The sequence below is a fragment of the Empidonax traillii genome, unplaced genomic scaffold (genome assembly GCF_003031625.1).
Source record: "Empidonax traillii isolate 1590-97213 ecotype Southwest subspecies unplaced genomic scaffold, ASM303162v1 scaffold15:size5535645, whole genome shotgun sequence".
Taxonomy (NCBI): Eukaryota; Metazoa; Chordata; class Aves; order Passeriformes; family Tyrannidae; genus Empidonax; species Empidonax traillii.
In genome coordinates, this window is record NW_020955208.1 from 4,606,734 (window position 1) to 4,627,318 (window position 20,585).

At 41.7% G+C, this 20,585-nt stretch overlaps 1 protein-coding gene across 3 annotated transcripts in view; it reads right to left on the reverse strand.

The window, feature by feature from the left end:
• Window positions 1–20,585, reverse strand: part of RAB3B (RAB3B, member RAS oncogene family) — a 51,515-nt gene that overhangs the window by 22,988 nt on the left and 7,942 nt on the right. For 2 of the 3 annotated variants that reach the window (XM_027894340.1, XM_027894332.1), the window contains one exon: window positions 16,523–16,750. In XM_027894340.1, coding sequence (XP_027750141.1) covers window positions 16,523–16,750 — 228 coding nt within the window. Of the gene's footprint in view, window positions 1–16,522; window positions 16,751–19,852; window positions 19,941–20,585 lie in introns of those variants that run through there. The other variant, XM_027894348.1, reaches the window with a different exon arrangement.

Consider the following 20,585-nt stretch of genomic DNA (forward strand, 5'->3'; position numbering starts at 1 on the left):
ACCAACCTGCTGCCTGACAGGAGCAGATTAAGTATCAGCAAACCTCTTCCTGATCTTTGCAACCATGCTAACGTCCCACCAGTCACTCTTGCCCCACCAGTCACTCTTGCAAAACATATGGTGAAAGCAGAAAAGCCAGGTTGTGTTCTGTGCCCAAGAAGGACACCCCACATAGCTACAGAGCAACACTTCATATGCCAGTGGGACTTTCTGCTTCACAGAGGTGCTGTCTCCTCCTCTCAACACATCACAGTGCCTAAAGGTGAGAGAACTCCAGAGTTTTTTCAACTTCAGAGCAATCTCACTGGCACTACTGCCAGCTGTGCTGCCAGCAGTGCAACAAGCATTGTGATCACCTTGGAGCTGCTGGGGGAGAAAGCAGCTGCAGCTCTGACATGTGTGAGCTTCTCCTACCTGTGAGGTTCTTCTCCATGGGGGACAGTTTCCTGCCCAAGCACAAAAAAACCCCGCCAAGGAACCTCAGGAGGTGGGGGAGAAGCAGAGCTCCCCTCCTGCTGCTTGCCTTCAACACGGGAGGCTCCGGTTCCCTCTAACAAATGTTATTTACGTGGCTCACCTTGGTATCACAGGCACTGTGACTGCTCAAGTGCTGCATGAGAAACCCCACACAGAGATAGCTGTAAACCATCCCACTCTCTTTCCTCCTCCTGAAGCAGCTGTGTCTATAGTGATTATTTGCATAAATCACCGGGATCAGTTGCTATCAATTACTCAGCGGTGGATTATCATTTAATGTTCTTATACAAATAAGGTTTTATACCTCCTTGATGAAGTGGGTATTTTTGGCTAGGTGGAAATCACTCTGGGGCTTAGACATCAGTCATGTCCAGAGAAAGGCAACAGAGCTGGGGAAGGGTCTGGAGCACGAGGAGCAGCTGAGGGAGAGTGGGGGGGGGGTTATCCTGGAGAAAACGAGGCTCAGGGAGGACCTTACTGCTCTCTATATTTAAAAGATGTGGATGTGGCACTTGGGGACACAGTTTATTAATGAACATGGCAGTGCTGGATTAATGGTTGGACTCGACCTTGGAGATCTTTTCCAACCTCAGCAGTTCTATGATTCTAAGTCCCCCATAAGGAGAGCTGCTGATCTGCTATGACACTACTCCATTTGCTGACATTTGGAAAGATTTTTATTTCAATTTGTATTCATAAGGGTGAGTCTGGTGGAGCTGGTTGTTCTAAGCTGTGTATTTAGAGTGAAGCGTGTTGGCTCAGCATTTGCAGGATCACAACACAGACAAGTTGATTCAACTTTTTGAGAGTGCAGGAGGAACAGCTACATCAAGGAAAGAGTTACACTTCTTTACAAAGAGCAGCACTTCACACCTTGGTTGATTTATACCCACACAAGACAGCAGGAAGGATTCCTACCCATAACTGAATGCTCACAAGCAGAAGTTTTTAGTCTCAGGTTTGAGATGTTGCATCCAGCAATCTCCTCTCTCTAAAAATTCTCCACTACGATATTATGCTTTTTTTCCCTGAGCAACATGCGTACAAACATCTAAATCTAACAGGTTCCAGTAAATTAAAAACTAACAGATCAATTTCAAAGACACTGGTCTGAGCTGGTCACCCAGACCTCAGACACCTCTGGTGGAGTTCAGCACTGTATTTCAATCACCTCCTTTTGAAACTTTTTAGATCCACCTCCTGATCCACAGGCAGAAGTTTTGCTAAAAACGGCACCAGGTTACCCTCTTCCACCACAAAGTGTGGTAGCTGAAGGGGTTTTCCACACCTTGGCATAGGGGGGTAAAGCCCCCAGACTCCACACTACTGACTGGTTAGCAGGTTTTTTGGTTGGTGGGGTTGAGTTTTTTTTACAGCTACCAATGTTACCCATTTCCTGAGGCAAAAAATACATCTATCCTAGCTAGAAATATTCAATGTCCTAATTTGTACTGACAGAAGAATGTGTTGTCAAGCTGCAGTCAGAATAATGCATCTCCTCCTGTTCATCAAGGAGTAACCACTGAGACAAATTTCAGAATAGTCCAACACATTTTTCCTGTTCTTTTCATGCATGTGATACAAGCACTGTGTATCAACTGTGCTGGCAATCGAAACAGTCTTTTAGACACACTGGATTGTTTCTCATTAGCATATCCTCATGTCAGTAATCAAAATCAATCAACTTTAATCAACCTAATTTTCCATGTGCTCTGTTAAGATGTATACCATATGCTGGCTGAAATGTGTACCAAAGCAAGACTCTGCTGCTGTAGGAATCTTCTTTCTGCAGCTACATCTCATAGCAACACTGGGTCAGTTTTTATTAAAATCCTAAGAAAATCCTTGTTTTAACTATTTCCAACCAGCCCTGTGCAGCTCCAAAGGGTTAATTAACTGACTCGCTGGAATTAGTCACTAGAGGTGCATCACAATACCTGCTGTCTCTGTGGGGTCCCATCAAGGGTTAAAGACAAGAACTTACTCTCTGCTCAAACAGGACCTCTGAGAAATCACAATTCACGAGGCGTACCCAGAGCCTCAGCTTCAGCAGCATTTGCAAGATTTATATGATGGTATTTAAGTCATCGCTTACTCTACCCGGTTAAACACCTGGCTGCTGTCAGATTTTCAAGGTATTCCGAGCTGGAATGCACCTGCTCACAATACCAACTACTTCTTAACATCATTTGTATTACAAGAATGCTTAGGACCCTTCATCATGAAGCCAGTGCTGAAAGGTCACCCAGGCTGGCTGAGCAGCACCTGCTGTCTCTGTCCAGGAGGATCAGGAGTGAGCACCAACAGCCAGGGGGCTGCAGGAACCAGCACCTCAGTCAGCACTACGGTTACCATCTCCCTGCTAGACCATTTCCTTTGCATTCCAGGCATGAGGCACTGGGTGGATTGCCCTTCACAGCCCCGTGTTTGGGTTTTATCCCACAGATTAGCTGCAGAGCTGATATCCAGCGTAAGATGACACATCACCAGTGTCCTCAGCATCCCGAGGGACCAGGGGAGAGCTGAACCACCCTACAGTTCTCTCAGCCTCCCTGCTGCTCCTGCTAACAAAACCAGCTGCAGAGGACTGCCCAGCGTTGGCTGGGAAGTGTGCACACAGCCTGCTTTTATATTAAATGCATTACAGTCACTTTACCAGCCCTGTTCGAACCTGATTTCAAACAGCAGGAAGCCATTCCTCGCCTCTCCACTCTCCTTACTAGAAGCCTCAATTTGTACTTGACGAGACGACTTGTTTTTCTCTCAGCTGATCACTGTCATATGCCTAACCAAATGTGTCAAGCAAAGTATTAGAAGGGATTCATAAATGCTAAACCTCTAAGAGGCTTAGGAGTGAGAAACATAATCGAGTGTCACTGCTGGAGGCAGAGGAGTTGTTTAGGAATTCTGATAAGCATCAGTTCAGCAGATACTCATTTTTACCCTAGTTAATCAGAAACAGGAAGCTTCAGAAAACCGAAATGCTTCTCTGGCTCTGAGCTCATTCACCATAGGGTAGAGAAATCATCATGGGGTAAAGAAATCAGATCAGAACCTGAAGTGTTTCAGCATCTGGCCCTGAATAGTACAAGCTTCTGATCCAGTGATCAGAAAAGGATGCTTCTAGAATAGATACAAAATTGCAGTGAAGCACAATTATGTAAAACTTCACCAACAGGAGAAACAGCTTCTTAACTTAGAAGCCAATCACTAATAAACCAGTTTGTGGTGGATCACCTTTTCAATACTAAAATATTCCTGTATAACTGAAACACTAAAACCTCTCCTCCTTCTCCGTGCAGAATCAGACCAATTCCACAAACCCTTTTTATGATGATGCTCTCAATTTAAAACTTTTTCTTAACCCTGTAGTTGTAATTTAAAGGACTTCACCCCTCACAGGTCCCTCCCTCACTGATGAAACTATACAGTGATAAGATGCTCTCTGATTGTTCTTGCTCAGAAGCCTTAGAAATCTACAGTCATCACATACATCAGGCAAGTTATCTCCCATCTCAGTGGCTGATAAATTTTCAGTCACATTATCTGTCATTACTGCTGCCTCTCCCTTTCAATGGTAACTGAGGAGTTATGGCAGAAGGACTGGAAATTCATGGGGTTTGGTCCCTCTCCCAGAAGGAGCCTGTGACTGGAGACTGAGCTCTGGGATGGCTCACTTGGTGCCCCCTGCAGCATCACCAACCCCTGGGACTGCTCTTCTTTGGTATTTCTATTCACACAATACCACGCAGAGGCTCTGAGAGCCAGACCCTCTCCTCAGCTTCACAGCAGAAGTACCCAGCTAGACAGCCCTGCTTCACTCCTGTGCTGCTGACAATGCAGCCTGTATTTAATCTCTAAATTTGAAGGAATATTTCTTCTCTATTTTCATCCTGGCCTCGACTGTGATATTTCATGCACAGGTACGTGCTATGCCACCAGTCTGTAAACTGACTTCCCACAGAAATCTGTCAAAAGGTCTTCCCAGCCTCGGGAAGGCAGCTGGACCCAGCAATACAGATATCTGATGGAGGCATTCCCTCTGTCCTGATCTAGTTAACCAGCAATCACATTACCTTCCTCCTTCAATACCTCTGGGCTCACTTCAATTCACTTTGGTCTCTCTGAACCTGACACTATTGTATCTGTTGCTGTAAGATCCTCTCCAAAATAGAGTTTGATTTGACAAAGGGCTGAACATCTTCAACTTCTCTTTCACCAGTGCAAACATACCTCTGCTCAAAACACATCTGGACTCAGAGGGACCACTGCAGCTCTGTTAATTAACAATTAGTTGCAAGCTTATAGTGAGCCATCTGAATGGAGGTAGGATAAAGCAGTCAACAAGTATATCAGTTATTAATCAATTCTGAACTGCCAAAAAACGCACACACATAAAAACATTCTACACTAATAACCTAATAGCAAATTACTTCCTTGTGGTTTCCACAAGGAAAACATCCCTTTCCTTTAGTCACTGTTTGCACTCTTCTCACTACACCTATATAGGAAGTTTCAATAGCACCATAATATCAATATGGATACACAATCTGCAAGCACTTGACTTCAAAAACAGTATTACTAACTGCTTTCTACAAGATAAATGTTTCATGTTATCAAAATAATTCATAAGACATACTGAATTTCATGACTCCTTGCTGCTTTCAAAATTCTGTTTTCTGCCACAGACGATCAAGAAAAATCTCTAAATGGGTTCATAGTCTTCTGATCATTAAAAAACTCCCATACTTTGCAATGCTACTTTGAAGGAGGAATTCTACAGAAGTAGAGCTGGAAAACTGAATTATATTACAAGTTGAAAAAGCAGAGAGCGTGCTGCCATTCATTTTAGTCACTTCCAAGCAATTTCGTTCGAATCCGCTGAAGGCAAATTTCAGCGTAAAGTATGAAAACTCAAGATCATCTAGTTACCAAGATGAATGCCTGTTAAATCTTCAGTTGGGACTATTGCCTTCATTTATAAAAACACAATTTCTCCTCCAACAACAGAATTAGCATAAGTGCTTACAGTCTTGCTCACAGGATCCACCAGCCATATCTCCTTTCTTATTTCAATCTGAGATTGACGTCAGCAGCATTCACAACCTTTTGAGAACTCATTCTCCAGTTTCTACTTAATTTGATGTCTCGGAACATTTATGTGACTCACAAAATTTGGTCTTTGAAGCTTCAGGGCACAAAGATGGAAAGAAATCCAAAAGGGAAAAAAAAAAAGGTTGTGTTTAGTATAGTAAAATAATACCAAGGAAAAAGAGACAGATAAAATGTAGTCAGGTGCTATTTTTGGCAGGGGTTGTTTAGCAAAAGAAGCACAATTTTCATTACTCAATAAAACAAAGAAACACAATTTTCTGTTCCATTCATTACTCAGAGTGAATGAAGAGGTCAGTCATAAGAGCAATGTTACACTATAAGATTTGCAGCAACCTGTCAGAATTGAGCTATGCTTTGAAAGCACCAAAACTGAGAACCAAGGCATCAATAAATCCCAACAGAGAACACCCCTTTACACAGAACACACCTGTCTGACTCTCAGAGAAAGCTTCTCTAGAGTCAGAAGTCCCTGCTGAAAACTGCTCCAAATTAAACGTCGGAATTCAAAGGTCAATCTGTGCTGTGCAGAAGTGTAAAACTTGAGAAAAGCTCATTTCTGAGGAGTAGGAAGTTATCACTGATGCCAGCACAGATTTTATTCCTGAAAACCCCTGACCCTTCCTCTACAAACACACAGGTGCTCTACATCATCTGGATGAAGGGAAGATTGTGCAGATGGGGAAATGGATTTCTGATTGCACCTCACAGGGAGACAATCTACTGCAAAGCTTCTCCTCTCTCAGATGGAGGGTCTCTAGTTCCAAAACTGGGTCTGTGCAAGTCCTTTTCTGTGAAAAAAAATGAACTATTCCCCCTTGTCTGAAAAGAGAACACCACTTATATGAATCCCTCAAGCCTTGATGCAGTGTCAAATTAATACTCTCATTGTTAATAATCAAGAATTTAATAGACGATATCTTAAAATTAACATGTCTTGGGAATCATTTCATTTAAAAACTACAGATCCAATGAGTCATGACTGCAAAAGTCACTCAGCATCTCCGTTTGAGAGGCTATTTTGAACAAGTACCTTATTGAGCAGACAGATTTTAACAGAACACACATGACTCGCCTGTGGCATGAGGGCAATTAAAGCTTTATTAATTTTTTATATCCATAAAAGAAGTATGGAAGAGGGGAAAAATATCCTACTTCTCCTGTTTCCTGATAACACCCCCAGAGTAGTTAGGAAATATGATAGCCTGGGTTTATTTTCTACATCCTGCACAAAAAAATACACTAGGAAAAGAAATCAATGCTACAATGCTTCTTGGTCACATAGACTATAGTTAAAAAAAAAAAAAAGGAAAAAGAAAAGGACCACAGCGCATGGATTCTGATGTATCCAACAAAACAAATACCACCTCTTCTCTGCCTTTGTATTAGGTGATAAAAAGCAGTTGGTTTTGTATTGGGTTTTTTGGTTTTGTTTTTTTGTGTGGTTTTTGTTTGGTTGGTTTTGGTTGGTTGTTTGTTTTGTTTTTTAATCTGTGGTTCCTGAATCATCAAACTGACTGCACTGTCCCTCAGCAGTTGTAGGGTAATACAATGCTATACACTCGGAGGATACATTTTCAGGGAGGATAAACAGCTGCCCTTGCAGGAAATTTAAAACTCTGAAGGTTCCAGCTGGAGTAAAAGGGATGTGCAGGTTTGATACTTCCAGCACCAGAGCGAATAAACACCCTGTGTGCAGTCCGTGGAAAATAAAGCTGTTCATTTCCTTCTGTTTGAGCACTTGGGTTCTGTAAATGGCAAGCCAGGTGACTGCCCTGCCATCACTTAGCAACATCAGGTTTTGACTGCAGCTACTGCACTTGCTGGTCTCCTGGCTGTGTGGAGAGAAGAGGATTCCCACAGCACGTGCTGCAAACAGGAGAACTGGCAAATGACTCTGAGCCGACACCACGGGGATGCAAAGGTGCTGTCGTGTCTAAACCACAGCCAGATTCTGCAAGTACCACTAATTTGGGTGAAATGTCACATTAAAACAGAAAATATCCTGAAGACCAAGGCCATTTCCAAATTTAGGTGAAAGATTATTCAAAATCACGGTTTTGCCGTGACAATGGCGTGGAAGATTTCTGCTGAATTTGTTCCCTTTAGATTTCTTGCAGTCTCTTGATAGAACTTAAGAAGTTCCTATGCATGTTTACATCAGAAATTTAGCAGAAACACTGAAGTAATTTCAAACATGTCCAAGACTTGACATCGATGGCCACAGCTTTGAGCAGGTGACTGTGAAGTGGAGCATGTGCAACTTCAGAACAGCTGCAAGTACATCACAGAGGCAGAACTTTATGCAGATTCCTCCCTTGGATGAGTTTGCTTTTCCCTAAAATCATTAACCAGCAAAAGTGAAAGGAAACTATTAATTTTACACTTCCAAAGCCTCTAAGGAGACCAAGAAGTTCTCACAAATTCACCTTATTAAATAAATATCTTTGCAATGGTGACTCTTCCTGCATGCTATTTTCAAGATAAAGGGCATTCTTACAGAAGAGGATTATTTTTTACTAGGATAAGAAGCCCTGAAGAGGTATGGAGTTGCAGCTGTTGCATAATTATAGCACAACAATTGGAATGAGCATCAGTATAGAAATAACGTTCATCTGGAGTTCCTGGTATTGGCCAACCCATTTGGTTCTCTTCTGTGCTTCACACCACGTCTCACACTCAGGAAAACAACCCAGGCAGGGGGTTTGGTGAGGCAGGGTGTATAAAAACAGGCTGAAGAGCTTTGCCAAATGCATTCCACCTTCTTCATCTTAGACAGCACTTGGCCCAGACACCAACCACCTGCCAGGAAGGCTGGAATCCATGTGGTGTTCATGCAGACCGACAGTTCTGTTACAGCAGTTTTATCCCTGCAGAACCCAGACCCCCTGGGTCTGCTGCTCAGAGGCACTGAGCACTTCTTTGGTGCTGTTTTCCACTGTAATTATGTGATCAATAAAAGCACTGGGGTTTTTCTTGCCATGGTCCTGCTTTGGTTCTGCTCAAGTTTCACGCCAGTTTTCACTGCACTCCCAGTTTTGGTAGTTCTACAGTCCAGCAAGGGCCACGAGACAGTGAGAAAACATAAAGGTTAAGGTCCATCATTCCACTCTTAAACATGAAAGATTTCGAAAATGCATTCCTTAATTACCCTTGCCTGGCTGTAAACTTGCAGTGTTATTGTGCCATGTGATCAAATGATGCACCTGCGTGCTTTATTATAGTCAGAATATTTCTTCTCCAAAAACTAACTTCCTCTCTTTTCCCCAGCTCTTCTTGTTAACTCTTAAGCACAACTCCATGATTTCAAATGCTGCTCTGACAGCACTCTGCAAGAACTATCCTTACAGTTAGTGCAAGAGTGCTTACAAAGGTGCTCTCTGACCTCACTACGAGCAAGCCAAGGGGCACAACACAGAGCCAAGAGAAAAGGACAGGAAAAGTGGCATAATCTTACAGAAATGTGTACAGCATGAGGTTAAAATGCACAGTGAGAAAGCAATTTAGCACTTGGTGGTACCTCCAATGGGAATGCAGTTTTTAGCCTTTCAATAATGTAGGACAGTCTTGGAGTTTAAAAAAAATAATCCAAAACACATTTGATGGGAGTTATTTCTCTTTCTTCCCTCAAAAAAAAAAGCCTGTAGCCCTGGGTAAGGGACTTTCCATGGACTTATCAAAGCTGACTCATGCCAGTCTACCACAATTTGGCACTTGGAGCACTTGCTTCCTCTCACAACTGGGAAGGCTCAATGCCTGCTGGCAGGGGAGTGGGATGCAGTTACCATGGCACTCGAACACGCAGCAACTTCACAACTGCCACAGCACCATCACTGACAGAGGGACCACAGGAGAGGAAGCAGCAGGTGAATCTTTGAATAAGCACATCCTAAAGTAAAACCAGCAGCAGGGTGAGTATTGTGCCTCATAAACATCCTATGCACAGATCCCCTGCATGTTCTGTTGTATTGCTCTGGTTGCAAGAAAAGCAGAGCAGCAGTCAGACCTGACAGACACGAGTAGCCTGTGTGCACACACATATCTACACACACCTCTCTCCCCACATGGCTTTCCCCTCTAGCACTGGTACAGATGTCTGGATCAGTTTGTCAGAGAGACCAGCCAGCCAGAATCTGACTGAGGAAATACCATCTTCGAGCCTCCTTTGAGTAATAAACAAGTTTAATCACTTGAGTTGTATACCATGTGAAGGCACTTCAGCTAATGAAGCACAGCAGCTCATAACATAGTGTGTTTATCTGCTCCACTTACACCTGCTCCCCCCAAGTTTCAAACACTTGCCACCTCCTGTTTCAGTTTCTAACATAAATTAGTAGCAAAGCAGTGAGTATTTGATTAGCAAGGAAAGGGATGCAAAGCCCAATTGGCAAAAACAGAGGAATTTTCAAAGAAGACTCAAGTGCACAACAGAAGCACAGGATGCCACGTGTGAGCTGAGCAACACACTTGGGACTGGCAGCTCCATTTAGATGGAGGAACATCTTAGCAATGCTGCACAGCTCAGCCTGTGAGAGATACACGGGATACATTAGGATGCCTAGGGTACATTTTTAGGCTGCAGTGCTCCTGACCATAAAATTCAAGGTGCTTTTTTGCCCTCTTTCTGGTAGTTTTCACCAGTGTTTCCCTCTGTCAGGAGTCCAATGCCTCCAACACAGCTACACACAGCAGTCAACTGGGTGTCTGAGCACACTGTGCTTACACTGCAGCTTCAGCACCACTTAACCAAGATAACCAGGTGAAAAAGGCCATTTTGGAAACCTGGTTATTAAAATGAAAAAAAATAAACACCACCACAGATGTGTTATATTGTAGATAGGAAACCAACACCACCGTTTTCCACGCGCTGGGAGGATCATCACTCATTCACCTTTCTGACAAATCAAACTGTGCTTCAGGGATACTCACACGACTTTCCCTCAATGTAACTGAAAACTGCCTTGCCAGGAGAAATACAGAGGTCAGTGCTCAGCATCTGGGAGCTTAGTTTACAATGTTTAATGAATCAGGATAATGTTGAATAGCTGCTCAATGGAAAATAAATCACAAAGCACCCACTGCTAAACTCCCAGGTAGTCCAGTTGTGCTACAGGGTACAGTCTGTCACATCAGAAAACAATTTGGGGGGGGTTAGATTCCTGTTTTTAGCTCTAAAATCAGCTGTTCAGCATACCTGAATGTTGCATAAACATGACACTGCAGCAGACAACAAAATGCATGAAAGTTTTAAATGTGAATCCCCACAGTCTCTTTTGACCAAATGTGACATAGTTTAAGTAGTGCTCACTTGAGACAAATATTATGAGAGCTCATAAATTCCACCCACTGAATTATCTCATAACTGATCACAGTGTAACCAAGAATATTTAAATATAGAGTATACCCAGTCATTATGCAGAAGACAACATTGTGAAAGGAAATAATAATGAGGGTGATTCTGATAAGAACAAGGACAACAGGAAAATGTTTTGAGGCACATGAGTCTAGGACCTCATGTGAAATGATTATAAAACATCTATTCTGAATTTCAGGTAAAAAAAAAAAAAGGCATTAAATGCAAAACATCAGGAGGAGAGCAACCCATTTATCCTCTCAAAGATTAACTGCCTTACTACATCAACTGAGTAATTTCCCTTGAAATTTCCCACATTCAGCTTTTCCTCTACTGGACAAAGTGTTAACATTGGCCCATTTTCTCCAGAAAAGGTCCAAACCTTTGACCTACCAACAGCTCTTTATCAGACAACACAAACACACTCTACACTGCTCCTGAATTCAGCCTGGGACCTCTGAACACAATTTGTACCTTTTTCATTTTACTGAAATGCACAAAGCAAGGGCAAATGCTCCATGTGTGCAGTAACTCTGCAAAGATGGAGCACAGAAAGAGATACTACACCTTGCAGTGAGAGCAAATCCTCTATTGTCAGCAGGAATAACTGCTGTGGTAACACAACTTGGACTGAAGTTGAATTTGGCCTTCACTATAATGCAGAGTTATAATGAGATAACACTGGGATTGAAGTGATTAACTATAAACAGAAATAAACCCTCCATGTCAACCGTTTAACTGCAAACACAGCAATGCCTTGCTCAGCAAGCTTAGGCTGTTCAATAAATTCAATAGTGAGAGGGATAACTTACCACTCAAGGTTTTAGTTTTTATGTTTTTCTCCCTTTCTCCTGCAACTCTAATCTTAAAGCCTATTCAGAGTGGCATGAGCACCAAGTTCTTCTCAAAGCAGTGGTATTATTACTTGAAATGGAACCAAGACCTTGGAATTGAATTGCAGACACTGTTATTGCATCTCTTCTCCAGTCAAATATTCTGCATTGTGTTTTAGGATCAAAAGCAGTGCTTTATGTCCATTCAACCACAATGATTCCCATTCCTAGGACCCAGTAAGCCCTTAATGCTGCAAATAAAATGTAATTCTTGACTCTCTTACAAGGATCAACCTGTTCTTTTTGCTCTCGTGAATTCCTTCATTTTAGTTCTTTGTCTAAACAGCAAATCAGAGGATATGACAACAGCTGTGAATTTACTGAGCAGAATCAGTCCTGTCAGATCCTCAGGGACATCCACTGCTATTGCATCTATACATTAAATTACAGAACCTTATTATCTCTTTTTTTAGAAACAAGTTTTGTGCAAGCATTCAAGCTTTAAGTCAGTACTTGCAAGGAACTCAGCAAAACCATGATGGGAATGGGATGCCTGGGGAATAGATGATTCTCTCATCTGAAATGCATAATTAGTTTTTGGTTAAGTGTGCAATTAACATTAAAATTTACAATCAAATACGATGGTGTTCTAATTTTACTTCCTGTAAATGGAAAAAAAACACAAAAACTTAGTTACCAGTGTTACTTCTGTGAATCCCTTCCTATGAGATGAGCTGCTCAGTAACATCCTGTCATCCACAAGACAACTGATACAAAAAGCTTTTAAAAACACTCCATATTTCCCTTCTGGACAGCTACACACAGCATGGGGTTTATTTTGGTTTACACTTTTCTGTTTTGTAATGGTAACTGCCACTCAGTATAATTAGCAGTTGTCATATTTTGGTTCTTAAAGATTCGGAAAAACCAGAGCGATGTTGCTTTGTACCCTCTCCCCAGCTGTGCCTGAGAGCTGTAACACGTGTTCCAGACATCCACTACAGCTAATCTCACACCCCAACATGTTTCAGCAGTTAAGACACGGAAACATTTTTGTTAATGGCAACGAAAAACCTTCATCCTAGTCGTGTAATTCCGATAAGGAGCACCTTCAAAGAAAAATCATACTGCAAGTCTAAATAGGCTGCCTCTGAACACCACAGACTTTTTAGCTGAAGTTCAATTTAATTCTATTTGCCTTTTACAAGGGGGGTTGAAAGTAGTTTCAGCTGCAACATCAGCTGCCAAACATTGTATTTGGTTCTGTTGATTATTAGTCACATAAGTGGTTATGTGTTACGTGTAGTACATGCTACAAAACCCAGAGCCCCCTGTGCAGGGGGTTGTACAAAAGTGTAATGGAAGTCTAATCAAATGCCTCACACAAAGCATGTGTTGTGTGGTGTGCAAGTGCTTTGGGCTGAACGCTGCCCTTGACTTTCCCTCAGTTGTTTTATGTTACTGTGTAAAGAGTTCATGTCATTAATGTAGCCTGGGCCAGCACGACAGACCAGAGTTTGCCGCCAGCTTTTAACCTCAGTGCTGTGCAGCTCACGAGTTCTGCTGTTATTTCTACCACCACTATTAGTTACCACCAACAGACACACAAATGCACAGAAGAAGGGGAAGGAAAAAAAAAAAAAAAAAAAAGAAATCTCACCTTGCTCTCACCTAAAACTGAAATCACTTTTATTCATTCACCCTGCTTCCATCTGGATCTGGACAAAGTGGCCCTCTCTAGCTGCTAGGCAACCTGAACTCTGCATTAAGTATTAACTGTTTGCATTTGCTAAGAATATAATAATGTTACCTTTGGGGTTTATTTATAACAAAAACCATACCTAGCTGAAAATATAATAGCTTTCCTTCAGTAATCAGTAATTAGCAACTCTGAGAGTACAAAATTGTTGGTTAAGAAAGAAATAACCTGCATGCACACTCCAGATGCAGAGATGTTATAAATTGGCTCCTTACATATCAATCATAAGGAAGAATCTTTATATGAAAGTACAATTACAGGTGGCAGTGGCATAAAAAAAAAATTAATCCAAGAATTACATTTATGTAGATATTGGAATTTCTAAATAGTATATTAATATCTTTATGTAACTAACCTTTTAAATTTGATATTTTAAAGATTATAAAATCTTACCCAATTACAAAATTAACTTTCTCAATGAAGTTAATTTATATAACACAACCACTTCTAAACGAGTCAGAAAATATTTGAAATTAAAACACAGTCAACTCATCTTGGAGTTGTTTAAAGGAAGAAAGAAAAAAATTAAAAAGCCTGCAAAGCATTATTTCATGTAAGCCCTCTCTGGACCATTTTACTGATTTGATCTCTAGCAGCAGCACTGTCATTCTACCTTAAAAACATCATGAATATCTTTGCTATGTGCCATTCCTCTCAAGCTAAAGAGATATTCCTTTCAAGTCTTTCCAAAGCAGACCATTTCCCAGCCTGCTTGGTCACTGGCACAACTGATGGGGCTCTTATTGAAATATCAATTTGGGCGATGGAGGCGTTAATGTCAACAAGGCAGAACTAATGACATCAAAATTAAATGGAGGAGCACTCTTTTTTGACCATTACATTTGACAGCTTGTCAAATCCTGATTCACAAAACACAGACTTCCTCAAACCCAGCACAAACAAACACAACCACGGGGCCTCTGGCTTTAAAATGCTCATCGATTTCTGCTGGAGATACAAAGGCTCAAGACAGGCCAGAAAGATGTTTACTGACACAGCTGTCAGTCTTCACACACAGCTGCTTGGCCCTTATTTTTCTCAGCTCGAAGAAAACCCAAAGAACTGTTTGTAGCTGGAGTACTGCACCCCAGTATTCAACCCACTCTTCTGTTCAGCACAGGCAACAGTCAGTGTAGAAAGTCCCACTGATACCTCTGGATCACAGCACAGCAGCAACAACTTCCCCCTCACCTCGGGATTTGCAGAGCACAAACCAAGGTTATTTGGCACAGCCCTTCAGCACCTCAAAGCTGCCACAGCTGCACACTCGAGAGCTCCACAAGCACCCCTGAACTCAGAAAGACCTGGCTTTGCAGACAGAGAGCACCAGAGGTTCCCAGAAGTGCTTCTCTCTGGATTCTATAAAGACATTTGAAGTGGTTAAATTAAGCACTTGTACCTTGTCCTTCTTCACTTGGTTTTCATGTTAAAACTGGCTTAACATCAAGTTCAGGAGGAGCATAATTTAACCAGTCAACATAACTGGAAAATTGTAGGTCAAAGCAAAGTGTTCACTGGGGCCACAGAGTCTCACACTCACAGAAACTCAATAGCACCTGTAAGTCATTTTAAAAAGTAACTGGAAAACAGGATGATAAGAAAACCCTTCCTTCCTACACCTAGGAACACATAGTTTTGTTATGTTAATAGACCCCACTATTACTACTTGTACTCTAAAGAACACATTCAGATTAAAAGTATAATCTCAGAATGGGCAGGAGATAAACAAGTTCAAACACTGTGGTTTTAATAGAGGTACATGATGTTTTTGTTGAGGTCCTTGAATCATAACTCACATAAGGGATCCATGCAACGAGCACAGAAAGAGAGAAGAACAGAACAGGAGTTACTGTGGAAACTGTCAAACACTTACATGAACCTTTTATTAAAAATTAAATGTTAAATCAACAGTGTTCTTGGTAACTCCAACATTACAGGTCCTATAGATAGCACCCTCTGGGGAATCCACCTGACATCTCTTTCCCCAAGAAGTTTAAGGTTATTAAAGCCTTTTTCCCCCCAAAGCCTTCAAACAGATTTAATTAAGATTATTGCTTAATTCACTTTAATCCCAGTATCTTTGAAAAAACCCCAAATATTTTATGGTGCTTCCTGTTTTGCTTTTACACAACTTATTAGAAAATTCCACGTTCCAAAATTAGGAAAGACCAATTGGATAAAAATCATCTTTAGTTGCTTATAGGGCCTAAAGTACAAACATTTTTATTACCAAAACCCTAAATTAAATCAAACAGCTTCATGCCAGGTTATCTGCTCTAGTTTCAATGTCAGGATTTTACAATACAAAAAGGATCTTTTATAAAGTAATTTGTTGTACCTTTTATCCAGCAATCCAGAAACAAAATGAATTATACAGTTGTAGTTAAAAGAAAAAAAAATTCTCATTTTAGATGCTCACTATTTCTTGTGACTAGTCAAGGTCACCACAATAAATAAAAAACCCCACGTGTGACTACTGTAATTTTACATTTAAATATAATTATTAAAGATTAATTATAAATCAAGTGTATATAAACCAATTAGAAGACTAAGCTCTTAGCTAGGGCAGGATTTGGGTAGAAATGCTTGGCACTGCTGAGCAGGGACAGGAGCTGCAGGAAGATACAAGTGTCTTATGTAGAGGACATAAACCAACAGAAGAGCGTAGAGTTCACTCACTGAGCACTCACAGAATTTCTGCTCATTGAAAAAGTGCTACTAAAGGGCTCTAGACCTGAGTAGGGTTTGTTGCAGTTTAATAGGACAGACTCCTGAGATTGTAGAGCAGCTGCTTCAGACAATACCAGGGCTCTGACCAGCAATAGAGAATTCAGCTCACTGCAGGGATCCAAAGATGCAGCCACACAGAACTGAGGAACAACCAAAATCTATAGCAATCCAGAAATTTACTTCCAAACAAGCCATTTTTTACCATCATATCTTTTGCTGGGATTAATATAACGCGTTTTTGAACACGCTGGCACTTACCCAAATCTGCAGCTTCACCCGCTTGTCATTTCTGTAAACTGTTTTCACTTTGAAGTCAATCCCTACTGTGCTAACGAAGGCTGGTGTGAAAGTGTCATCAGCGTATCTGAAGAGGAAGGATGTTTTACCCACGCTGCTGTTGCCAATGATCAGGAGCTTGAACATGTAATCAAAATTTTGGTCTGAAGTATCCTTCTGCCTGTATCTGGCATCTGTTACTGAAGCCATCTAAGACAACGACAAACACAGAAAAAGAACAGATTTAAGAGCAGTTCAGCATTTGCTTTCCTTTACTGTGTACCATATGTTTAGGTTACCTCTCTACTTTCTAATGTCATAACCACTATATCTGCTGAATGAAGAGGAACAAACTTTGAAATCTTCTTTTAAGTCCTGGCTTTAAATGTCTATTATTCACTTACATTGCTAAGATTCCCAAACCCAAGAAATACACCTGTTGCACTGCTTTGTGCTGAACAGAATAACAGATGGATATCGCAGATTGTTCAAATACTCGTGGGAAAACAGCATTCTTTACTCCTGTGGCAGGGTGCCACTTCTGTTGCTCCACTAAACTGCAGTACTGCAACCAAGAACTAAAATCTTTGACAGTGCAGCCAACTGTGCAACTCATCAAGCAGACTCCAAGGTAAATAAACCTAAATAATTCCTTTCATGACTTACGTGGAAAATCTGCACTTCTAGCACATGCACCACCACCATTTTATCCTTAGGAAAATTCTGTTCTCACCAGTTGCAGAACCAAAACAAACAAACAAACAGAAAACCACACAACAAACAAAAAACACAAAACCCACGCACAAAACAAACAAACAAAAAAAAACACCCACGGAAAAAAAACACAACAAAAGCAAACAAACAAAACCAAACAAAACAAAATTATAAGATGAAACAGCAGGAATTTGAGCTGAAATTTTGAATCTATCCAACACCCATCTACTATCAAGGCTGCAATTGAAATAAACAGCACCTGCATAAAATATGAGGGCTCAGTGTGGCTGCAGGCAGCATTTGGAAGGGATAAACTATCCCTTTTTGTTATGTGGTCGTGAGAGCTGTGAATATTAGTAGGGTGGGGAGGGGGAAGATGCAGCCTCAGAGATCCCTGCTTCCCTTGTGATCCTGAACTGGATTCAGAAAGTGCCACAGCCCGGTAAAAGGAGAGGCGACGACAGCACGAGGGGTTCTTGCTCTGTCGTAGGTGTTTATTAACACAGGAACACGAGAAGGTACAGAGCCAAGGGCGGTGTCCCTGACTAAGGGGAGAGCTAACCCTTATATAGGGTTCAGGGTGGAAGGATCTGGAAACTGGGAGGAGCATGGGACTAAACAACCAATGGGGATTCAGCAACATGCATAAATTAACTAGGAGCCAATAACATGGAAGGAGGGAAACGGCAGGACCGCCCACACTGTGGCCAATCCTGGCCAATGAGAAAGAGGAAAACCTTGACCAATTAGGGAGGAGAAAATTCATGAGGGGACTAACATGTTCATACATGTCCAAATATAATATCACAAATATAACTGGGGTACAAACATTAAAAAGCATGCATTAACAGTAAACATTATAAACATTAGTCAAACGACTACAGAACATTCTATTCATTTACGAATCAGGCTTAAACTGCCTGCAAACGTCCATGTTGTTAGGTAAGAGTCCTTTTAGTATTTTTCATATATCGCGCGCCATTTCTTGTATTCCGCTTGCTTCTTTCGTTTGTCCTCCGCAAGAAAGCAGAAAACAACAGCTGAATCTGAAATATCAGGACTCACTGAGCTGCCCTGGCTGCTTTAAATAAAGCAGCTCTGACACTTCATGGGAGAAGGCAAGGCCCTGACTTCTCATCTCTGTACAGAGCAGAACACAACTACACAGACCAAATTGCTACAGAGGAGGAAAAGGAAACTTTCCTTTTACCAGCTATACCACACTTTTAATCTCTCATGCTGCTTCAAACTCAATGCCACATCAAACAAGCAAAGGTCTTGGCTCCTTATAATTAGTCACAGGGTTGGCAAACTGGGGCAATGACAGCACAGGTCTGAGCAGCAGCTGCTCCTCCAAAGCAGGACCTGTGCAACCTGTGTGCAGTGTCAGAAAGCACCAGATGGAGACCCAAGACTCATCTTTCTCCAGCATCCCAGTAAATAAGCTAATTTTCCCCTCAACTCAGATTCACAGGCACTTTTGGGAACAAAACTCCCTCCAATGTCTACTCTCAGTATATGCCCAAATACTTTCCTTCTTACTAAGTCTCACCTGCACACAGGACTTCACTCATTCACTGAAAAAAAACCCAAAACCCAAAACAAACAGTTCAAAATTCACTATAGTTAAACAACTATAAACTAAAATGCTGTACAGAGGCAACTTAAATAGGGATGATAATTTAATTTAAATTCCCAACAGAAGGGAATCAAACCAAATCCAACCCAGTTTAAACTTCAGTACAGTATGCAGGATGGTTTATTTCTAATTAAGCACATGCAACTTTCTCGCACAGAGAAGGGCTGGTGCAGCAGACATTTCATTCACAGACTGCATTAACAAGGATAGTTTCTGAAGCAATTTATCAGTAGCTCAACAGTGAACAGCTGCACTGAATGCAATAAAATCTTCCCACAAGTGTTTCTCTGTAGGATACAACACAATTCTGATACACTCTCTTCTGAACTTCAGCTGCTCTTCTGTCGGATTGCACAGTCCTTTGAAACACTCCAGAAAACAGGAACAAATTTTCTTCTCATCAGCGTATCAGAAAACAGCTCTTCTACCCACGTGCTGTGTTCATGACAGCAATTTCTACAATGAAGAATTCAACATCTGACTAACTTCCACGCACTCACTGAGGCCAATGCACTCAAGGCCTCCTCAATCTTAGAAATCTCAGCTGTAAAAATTATGCAGCAGGTGATTAGTTGATCTGTACCATCACCAAACGGGAAGACAGTGAGAAGTTGTCTATTTGAGTAATTTATCTTCCCCATACACACTGCAATTTCCAAAAATACCAATGAGAACACTTGTGCACTCAAGCGAAGAAGAAAAAAAAAAAAAATCTCTACTTCTCCATTCCACTCACAGAGGCTTGAAAAAGTGAGAAGCCCTCATCGCTTGAAGGCTGGTCATGTAAAGATTCAGAGGCAGACCTTTAACAAAGAAGTATTCCACTAATCATACAGGAATCAATACCTTCTTTCTACCCCTGCTTTCACAGAATCCATCCACATACTCCAAGCTGATCTTTTAACTGAAGCACTGCTGCTTCTATTAACCCCCCTTGATTGCTCTAATCAGAAGTGTACCTGGCTAAGAATGTGACTTTCAGATCTCCGTTAAGGAAGCAATTACGGAGTGTGGCCAGCTCGAGCAGCTTTGTTAGAAGCACAACACAGAAAATAAGATCAAATGATACTTGCACGGAGCGCGGGGCTGTTGTCATAGAAGCACAACACTCGCTGGCCTGCGCCTGCCTCTCTCTCTGCTGCGCTGGAGATGCTGCAGGTCAGCACCCTGAATCACCAGAGGCAGCGTCTGAGCACAAAGATTTCAAAGAAAATTCCATCCCCTTGCTTAAATTTGACTTTTCCCTTCCCCCACCCCCATCAATAGAGTGAAACTGAAGGGACTTCTGTGCTAATATTTGATTACTCCTCTCATGGCAGATCATGACTGAAGATGAGCTCCACCAGCATTTAGGCTGAAAGTGTTCACAGGGCTGCCCCTGAATTGCTGCTGAATTCTGAAGCCAGGACACAGCAGACCTTTCTCCCAGTTCTCCTCCTGTCCCTCTTCCTCACCTATTGTCTCACTCTTGCTTCAAGCACTCCCTAGTCTTGCCAGTCCTGTACCCCACTGAGAGCTGGTTCAGAGCACAAAGAGATCCCAGTTAAAAATAAATCCTCCTGCAACTTCTGTTCTGCAGGGCTGTTTGTAAAGTTGTTTCAGCTCCTGATCCAGCACGGCTGAGGGAGCCAAGCAGAGGGGACCGAGCAGTGGGAAGTGATGGCAGTTGCTATGCTACTGAGAGACAGGTCC